A 9,937-nucleotide genomic window follows, 5' to 3' on the forward strand; every position below is an offset into this window, starting at 1 on the left:
TTATGCTCTATAGTAATATGTTACGATGATGTCACCCTCTACAGTAATATATTACGACTGATGTTATGTCCTGCAGTATTAAGGTACGACAATGTTGTACCCGATAATATTACATTACGGTGATATTACGCTTCGCATGAATAAGTTACGACGATGTTGCACCCTGCAGTAATGTACGTTGAATTTGTCGTAAGGTAATTGACATCAGTTCAAGGAAAAGATTATTTGGGAATTATAAGGATTACCAGTGATTAGTAAATTCATGAAGGTGAAAGGTGGAGCAAGTCTAAGAAAACAAATTTTGTCAAAGTTTGTCATTTTGGAATAAAACACGGCCCGAGCTAAAATACCCGGTATTTATGGACTAGTACCATACAAGGTACTACATGGCCATGATAGTAAGGTGTACAAGGTATGTTAAAAGAGAGTAGTATTAAATAAGTTGAAACAATTCTTAAATTATGCGTGTAATAGATTAGTTACCGGATAACGAAACATTACCCGATTAACTAATAAATAGATAAATTAATAAAAGCACCTTCCCAAAGTATATACGTTGCAGCATGTGCCATTCAACCAAAATGACTCATTAGTCATTTATACTAGGTGTCACATTAAGGAATTAAGAATCCCTATGTAGCTTGAAATACTTTAGTTTACAGTTTCAACTTGGATTCTTGGATTTTATGGCTCCCTACCTTTTGAAAAGGGATCTAAATCGAGAAGAAGCACAAAATGTGGTCTGGGATTTTTTTTTTGAAAAAGGTTTTATCTTTATGCATTGTAGAAGTTACATTTAATAATCTTGTGCCTAAGAGTAGGCATCTGCGTCTTGTCCATTCTGTAAGATAGCATATGTGGCATATTTGCGTATTTGAATTACAAGGTGAGCAGAGAGAGACGATACATAGTTGAAGCCCTTTTTAATGGACTAAGGCGTTTGGAGTACAGAGGGTATGATTCCGCTGGAATTTCTATTGATGATTCCAAATTCCTTCCTTTAATTCGATTTTTGGGTTCTAAGTTCAATCCACAAAGGTTTCCAACGAAATATTATACGGAGTTTTTTCTACTCTAAGTATGTTAAGGATATCTCTTCTTTCTTTTGGCATGATACATACGATACGAACGAAACGTGTAAATTCACAAATTCCATGAATGACTCTATTCATAGAAGTATTAGAGATATCTATATTCTTGAATTTACGTGTGTCATAATATTTTATCATATGTTCATCGGTCTCAGAAAAATATGAAAGTTGAAAAGAGTTTACTTTATGATATTACTCAAAGACAAAATGGTCTTATAAAGCTCCGAAGATTTTATTAACGTACTTTTCATGCATTGTATTTATGTGCATTGACCGATCACCAGATGACGTTATATACGCGTATATATGTATGTATATGGGATATGGGAAAAGTTACGTCGTTATATACGCACCGTCACCTGATCAGCTGGTATATGTATATGTATGTATTCAAACGGCGTTATATACGCGTATATATGTATGTATATATATGTATATGGGATATGGGAAAGGTTATGGCGTTATATACGCACCACCACCTGATCAGCTGGTATACGATGATGATTTTGCCCACAGTGGCCGATATGATATGATGGGATGCCCTCAGAGGCTGATGATGTTATGAAACATGTACCTATGCACGACATGACATTCATACGCATATGCATGACGCTAAAAGTAATTTATGATTTACAAAGTTATTCAGACTTATAGGTTGAGTCATGTACGCTATATTTCTTCCATGTCTCTTATGTATTTATTTATGTGCCTTACATACTCGGTACATTATTCGTACTGACGTCCCTTTTGCCTGGGGACGCTGCGTTTCATGCCCGCAGCCGCAAGTCCCGATAGACAGGTCGAGAGCCCTCCAAGTAGGCTATCAGCTCAGCGGAAGATCTTGGTGCGCACGATTTGCTTCGGAGTTGCTCATTTGGTTAGTATGATTTAGACGTGTATTGTTTGGTATGGCGGGACTCTGGCCCGACCTTTATGACATTTATGTACTCTTAGAGGCTTGTAAACATATGTCGTGTACGTGAAAGATTGTACGGCCTTGTCGGCCTATGTTTTGAGTTTATAAAGGATCATATTGGCCTATTAGGCCCGTATGTCATGTGTATATGATGATGTAATAAGAAAGATACATTATGTTGGTACTCGGTTGAGTAAGGTACCGGGTGCCCGTCGCGGTCCAACGGTTTGGGTCGTGATATCAATATACTTGTTGCAATGATGAAAATCTGAGGAAAAAATAGAGTTTAAAAGTATATAACATATTTTCTAATGATTAATGTAATCCTTTTTTTATATAAAATATTTTACTTTTCTACTTTGAAATACTTAATATCTTCTTAAAAAGATTTGGGGCCTCATGAGAAGAGTTGTGGTGGGATGGATAGCATATCTCCTTCTTTAATCGGAAGTATTCGATTTCAGTATTTGGATTGAAAAAAAGTCCCTTATAAGGAACAATTTCCATTTTAATGGACTTTACACGGTACGAATTTGAATTAATCAATGCCCCAAATTAAATATCGAACATCAAATAAGAATTAAAAAATAAAAATTGGGGCCCCCAAAATTCTGGGGCCTAAAGCCATCGCTTTAGTGGCTTTATCCTCTGGCCGCCCTTGGGGTATGATTAGGACGTCATGAGTTCAAGTCGTAAAAAATTAAGTTTTTGTAATATGCATATGTGAAAGATAAAGTTATGTACACTAACTCAACCGAGTAATTTTTAGCCTTTCCTCAATCTCCACGCATGACGAAAGCCAGTGTCGGCCCAAGGGGGAGGCAGCTAAAGCAATTGCTTTAGGCCCCCCTAATTGAAGGCCCCGATTTTATTATTAATTAATTTTTTATTATTAAAATTATTAGAAAAAGTTACTAGATTTATGTTTTTTCTTTTTGGATATAAAAGTTATTTAGAAAAAATAGAGGTTATTAGGATAAATACTTGAATTTTATAATAAACATACAATATGACAAAATAACAGTTTGATGATGACATTGATAATAAAAAAATAAAAACAAAATCTCTTCTAATTTAAAGTAAATTATTTCCTATAAAGAGTAGATCAAGTCATTTTTTTAAATTCAAATAAGCTTGAACTATTTCAAATGTAAAAATTATTTTAAAATCTACTTTAATAGTAAAAGTTACGATCAGTAGATGTTGGGAACTTATAAGAACGTTTTCTTAACCACGGATATTTCTTATAAAAAGAATTCGAAACCTTGGTAAGTAGAGTTACTAGATATCTTCAATGGTGGAAGCTAAAAGTAACCGAGTGAAAGGCATACCTACAAAACGGTCCATAAAACTATTATTACATAACAAAAAGGAAAAGAAATCATTAGAATATATACGATTTTATTAAATAAATAATCGGGCATCTTCTTAATGTTCGGCTTTAGACCGCCAATTTCGTTGAACCGACCCTGACGAAAGCTTAGTTGTGTACCGAGTAATTTTTTAATGTAATAATAAAAAATTAGCCATAATACTGAGAGAAGAGAAGTTTTACTATTATAGAATTGAAATTTTACATTTAAATAATACATGTGCATTGTGCATGATAAAATTGCAACCTCTAAAACGCAGACCTTACTCCTACCTTGGGTAGAGAGGTTGTTTCCAAATAGAAACCCGACATTCTTCCCTCCAAGAACTTCCCATCTTGTTTTTGGGAGATTCAAACTCACAACCTCTTTGTTAAAAGTAGAGGTTGCTTACCATCAGAGCAACCACTCTTGTGTACTACATGTAGCATATAGTCTCTAAAATTGGTGATTCACAATTCTTTGGAGCAAAATGGCTAAATTTTGTCGTCGTTCAATAAAGATAGCAGCCAACTTACGTGGCGCAAACTCAGAGTCTCATTATCCTCTGCCAAAATGAGAGGTCCTCAGCTTAAAATCACAAATAATTCAACCATACAGGTTTCCCTGCAACTCCAACATACCATTCTTCTAAACATCAACAAACCATAATCCGACACGTACCACATTTTTTTCTCCACTGCATCCCTTCATTAATGATCGAAAATTTTGTAGTGTTCTGCAATGCACCTGATAATTTCCTGCAATTTTATTTATATATTTAGGAATAATAGAAACCAGAAGATTTCATTTAAAGAAGGAAATAAAGTGGTGAGTGAGTAAGCAGAGAGCAGAGACATAAACGTTAGAATTGAAGATGGCAAAGCCAGTTCAAATTGAAGTGTGGAATCCAAATGGGAAATACAGAGTTATCAGCACAAAATCTATGCCTGGGACTAGATGGATTAATCTTCTAATTGAACAAGATTGTCGTCTTGAAGTAACATATATATTCTTTTTCCATATTTCTTTTCAAGTTGTTCATTTTTCTGGGTTTGATTAACTTGATTTAATGCATTTGATTTTGTAATAATGAGTAGATATGCACTGAGAAGAAAACTATTCTATCGGTTGAAGACATTCTTGCTCTTATTGGAGATAGGTGCGATGGAGTCATTGGACAGGTGATCATACATGCATTATAGCTTGTGATTTGCTTTCGGGTTTTGCTTCCTGTTTTCTTCTAAATGATCTGGACTTAACTAGACAGGAGGATGTGGAGGTCAAAGATTAGGGTAGAAGGTTCGTAGATAGACGAGCGTTTCTGCTTGTCTTACTCAATTCGCTAGCATTAGTGTTACTATGATATCTTTTATTCATAGATGGCTATTACTACCTAGAGTTTGGCTGTATTCTTGGATTCGATCTTATTTCATCTTGCTGTTATTCCTGCTTGTTGCAATTACCTTTTCTTTTTCGGTCGTTCTCTAGCCGTCTATCGGAAACAACCTCCCTGTCCTTCCAGGGGTAGGGGTAAGGCTGCAAGGCTGCGTACATATTAACCTCCCCAGACCCCACTCGTGAAAAACTATTGGGTTTGTTGTTGTTGTATAATAGTTTACAATAGAATCTTTTTTTATGGTTATGTTTAGTGTTAAGTGTCTCACTTTAGGTGAGGGACTTAGTTCTCCTCTCCTTATATTGTCCACACGCCAGATGTCAAGTGTCCAATATTGATTGAAGGAATTAGTTGTTGTCTCCTTATATGGTTTAGACATCTTCACCTCGCGAGCTAGTTTTTAGGTTGAATTAGTTATTTGTAGTTATCTTTTTGGTGATTTAAAAAAAATCTTTTTACACTATCAGTGTATAGAAGTGGAACTGAAATACTTTTGTTTTCTTGGGTTTTTAATATTCAGTTGACAGAGGATTGGGGAGAAACACTATTTTCTGCATTAAGCAGGGCTGGAGGGAAAGCTTTCAGTAACATGGCTGTAGGATACAACAATGTTGACGTTGAAGCTGCTAACAAGTACGGTGTTGCTGTTGGAAACACACCTGTAAGTTTATACTTCTTCATTTTTGCTTTGTAGTAGTCCAGTTTCTTTGCTACTACAATAAGCAGTAACTTTGTATAAGACATGTTACCTGGTAATTTTAAATTTATATCATGTCTGATCATATAGTGTTTGATCGATTACATATTAATCAATATTCGATTGATTGCTCTGAGGTTATCTACAGTAGTTTTTGGACTTATCAGAAGCACTGAATCTATGCCGATACACTGGCAATTGCCATTTAACACAACACATCACATATAGTATATATGGAGGTTATAGTCGGTTATATTTCCTCTTAACAACAGCAAGTTTTTGTTTTTTCATGTGAGAGGTCTTTTATTTGGAATTTCAGTTATGAGGAAATGCTCCAATTCACTTTAAATATGAAGCTGGTAAAACATTTCTTTAGTAAAATGAGGCACAAAAGTCATCCTGAACTTGCTACATGTGTATCAAAGTAATCTGTAGCTTATAAATTGCGCTAGGAGTGATTTTATCGGACCAAATAGACTTGGTTGATATGGTAAATGATGCAAGAAATATTACTTTTGATCTCAATGGCAACTGACATGTACATATCTGTAAAGGCATAATTTTCTCTTCTCACATAATATTCTGATGGCCAGGGAGTACTGACTGAGACTACAGCAGAGTTAGCAGCTTCACTTTCTTTAGCAGCAGCGAGAAGGATTGTGGAGGCAGATGAGTTCATGAGAGCTGGAAAATATGAAGGATGGCTTCCACATTTGTATGTAACTGTTTAATCTCAATTACCTTCTATTTCTTGTGTCGGCTCAGGTCTATAACTAAATTAATTGTCTATTCCAGGTTTGTGGGGAACTTGCTTAAAGGACAAACTGTTGGTGTAATAGGGGCTGGTCGTATTGGATCTGCTTATGCTAGAATGATGGTAATAATCAGCTACTAAGATTTATCCTCTTAAGTTTTCTGTGAAACTAGGTTTGCCTTGTGCTATTTGGTTGACAAATATTGATCTCAACTTTTTTGTTTTCTGAAATTGTTGGCTGAAAACAATTTAAAGACACGTTTATTCTCTGCTCTACATGTTTATTTTAGGATGAGCTTCACTTTCAAACTTCATCTTCACTGAAAATCAAGATCAAGTAATTGTATGTAAATTTGCTATGTTAATTTGAGGAACTTTGGTTTTTTATTGCAACAGATTGAAGGCTTCAAGATGAACTTGATCTACTACGACCTGTACCAAGCTACTCGTCTAGAAAAATTTGTGACAGGCATGTTTTGATCAGTACACTACATTGACAAACTTCTCAAGCTCATTTCATCTACTCATGTTCTTTTGCGTTTGCAGCCTATGGTCAATTCCTGAAAGCCAGTGGTGAACAGCCTGTGACATGGAAAAGAGCTGCATCCATGGAGGAGGTGCTCCGAGAGGCTGATGTGGTAATTATTTTCTACGTCAAGAGTGCATTTTTAGATCTCTTATTCATCTATCTGGATATAGTAGCGGATTTCTCAATCAAGATCTAATCTCCGACCAAAATGTTTCTCTAGATAAGTCTACATCCAATCCTTGATAAAACAACGTACCACCTTGTAAACAAAGAACGGCTTGCAATGATGAAGAAGGTAAAATCATTTGCACAAATATATATTTTGCTTTGCTGATTTATACAAATGCGATATCTTGATATTAATCAATTCGAACTTGCAGGAAGCAATACTTGTGAATTGCAGTAGGGGCCCTGTGATTGATGAGGTAGCTCTTGTTGAGCATCTGAGGGAAAATCCCATGTTCCGTGTTGGTCTTGATGTCTTTGAGGTAATCGCAATAGTAGTATATTTATTTTGGTGATACCCTTCTCCCACTATGAACATGTAAAAGGCATATCCGATGGTCAATGAGAAAGTATGGATGCACCATTCCTAGCAAGGGGAAAGCTACCAAATAATCTATTCTTGTACAGTATGGATGCTTCCCTTGTCTTGTACATTCAAGTAATGCTCTTCTTTAATTATCATGTTGTGTTAGGATGAGCCCTACATGAAACCTGGTCTTGCAGACATGAAGAACGCCGTTGTGGTACCGCACATAGCTTCTGCTTCTAAGGTAATCATGCACTTAAATTGTATAGTATCTGTCCTTAACCTGGAAACAAAGAAGGAATGTTCCTGCTATGACGGCTACTTCCCATCTAATTCACCAATTCTCTTTTTCATGGGGTTGCCGTCTTGTTTAAAACAAGTTTTAACTCTCCTGATTCTTAATGCAGTGGACTCGTGAGGGAATGGCTACACTAGCTGCTCTGAATGTCCTGGTATGCAATTTTACAGAAAGATCGTTTTCCACTTATCACGTTGAACTAATATATTACTTTGCTAATATGCACGAGCTACTGATACCGAGTGTTATGGCATCAGCCTGTACAAAATAGGTGCTTTCCATTCTGACTGATGCATATGTTTGTTGATGTCACAGGGAAAAATTAAAGGCTATCCAGTTTGGGGTAATCCAAACAGCGTAGATGCATTCTTAAATGAGAATTCTCAACCTCCTGCTGCATGTCCAAGCATTGTTAACTCGAAAACTTTAGGTAACGCGTATATGCAAATTCCTTAGAGCTGCAAAATTTGATCCAATATGCTTGAGGGGTTTCACTAAATAGAATTGGTTCACTATTGCAGGCTTACCTGTTTCAAAGCTTTGAGCTTGGACTGTTGAAAGGATCAACATATGCCAGATTATTGGAAATTTTAGACTTGGAGATGTCTATTTCAAACTTGAAAAGGAGCTGATAGCAAGGCTATCATGTATCACTCATTTGTCTATATTGGTTTACTTGATTTACTATAATTAGGACACAAAAACACATAATCTCTGATTTCTAAGACTCTTTTCTTGATTTGATATTTATGAAGCAATCTTTACCATGTTGAGGTTAACATTATTCCATGGCCTTAAAAGAGATGCAGTTGCTCAAAAGAACAGGTTTATCGTAGAGAAGCTTCTAAACTTCGTGATTAATTCTTAATCAAGAAAAGATTCAATATTTTCCAATACCTATAAGTGAATTGGAGAATAAGAGTGGTTAGTATCCTTGGTAGGTAAAATTACCAGATACATGTGTTGGTGAAAGGTAATATCCGGTAATTTGAGCTGGTCCGAATACCACAATATTAAAAAAGTAGCTAGTGTTAGGAAAAAAATGAGTACTTACATGGTGTAGGTAATTTGAGCTGGTCTTGTTGGAAAAAATGAGTGATTACATGGTTTATAAGCAAGATCAGAGGCGAACGTAGCCTAGAGTCTATGGATTCAATACCGAGTGTATACATATATATGTAAAAACATATTAAATCTTTAAGGCAAAATACATAAAGGCTCTTTTAATATCACGCCCCGAATCTGGGCCTGGACGTAACACGGCACTCGGTGTCCGACTACATGTGACTGAGCAAACTAACTGGCTGGCTGAATCAACATGTGATATCATAACATACTGAATGCGGAAGATAAACTAACACATGCTGATATACTGAAAGTCTGGATGATATAAATCAAAGTACGGAAATACTAATACAATTTTGAAACATATTTGTAGCCAACATAGCTTAACATGAAAAGCCTGAGACTCTGTCTAACTGTTACTCTAGTCTATGAAGCCTCTAATGAATTACTGAAAACATTGACTGTCTGAAAATAGTGAAGACTATAAGATAATTATAATTCCCTGAAAGAACTAAGGATCACCAAAATAGCTGGTACAAGAATCCTAGCGCTCTGAATCATCAACCTGTAAATCATTACCTTCATCGTGAGATGCAGGCCCCGGGCAAAAGGGACGTCAGTACATTTGAATTGCACTGGTATGTAACGCAACTGAATAAAAGAATTATAAATGCCGAAACTGAAACTAAGCTGATAACTGAGAATTGATAACTGAAATGATAACTGATAACTGAACTCATAACTGATAACTGAAATGATAACTGATAACTGAAATGATAACTAATAATTGAACTAAACAAAGGAATTAAGGATATGACTCCCTATTCTGAATGATGAACAACCTGTTTATCTGAATAAGCTACGGCCTCGGGCCTAATATATATATGCACAAGCTACGACCTCAAGCCCAAGTATACGTATACATAACTACGGCATAAGGCCCAAAATGCATAAAGCATAAACTACGGCCTCAGGCCCAAGTATACATAAAGCAGAAAAATTTTATTTTGAGTGAGATATGCCATGTAATAATTGAGTGAGGGTAGTGATTGCTTGCCAAATGGCACTTGTGGGACCCGCATTTAGTGAAAAATCCTCCTCTCTCTCCTTTCACCTTTACCGTTCCCAAGCCCCATCCCTTCTCTCTCTCTCTCTCTCTCTTTCCACTTTCTTTTCTCTCCATAACTTCATAGTATAAAGCTTTACCTCTATCAAGAAAATCTCACAAGCAAAAAAAAATGTCATAAAAAACCACTTAATATTCATCAATCATACCATAAGTGAAATCAGATCCATAAAACATTAAA

The 9,937-nt window shown here is 35.8% G+C and overlaps 1 protein-coding gene across 1 annotated transcript; it reads left to right on the forward strand.

Annotated features, from left to right (window-relative positions):
* Window positions 1–4,026: 4,026 nt before the first annotated feature.
* On the forward strand, window positions 4,027–8,344 carry LOC107765918 (glycerate dehydrogenase). The gene is made up of 13 exons (XM_016584619.2): window positions 4,027–4,356; window positions 4,457–4,540; window positions 5,276–5,416; window positions 6,046–6,167; window positions 6,248–6,329; window positions 6,603–6,675; window positions 6,753–6,844; window positions 6,956–7,030; window positions 7,116–7,223; window positions 7,434–7,511; window positions 7,675–7,719; window positions 7,881–7,995; window positions 8,087–8,344. The coding sequence occupies exons 1-13, from the start codon at window positions 4,234–4,236 to the stop codon at window positions 8,107–8,109; spliced, it is 1,161 nt and encodes a 386-aa protein (XP_016440105.1). The 5' UTR covers window positions 4,027–4,233; the 3' UTR covers window positions 8,110–8,344.
* The last annotated feature ends 1,593 nt before the right edge of the window (window positions 8,345–9,937 follow it).

Source organism: Nicotiana tabacum, chromosome 7 (assembly GCF_000715075.1).
Source record: "Nicotiana tabacum cultivar K326 chromosome 7, ASM71507v2, whole genome shotgun sequence".
Lineage (NCBI taxonomy): Eukaryota > Viridiplantae > Streptophyta > Magnoliopsida > Solanales > Solanaceae > Nicotiana > Nicotiana tabacum.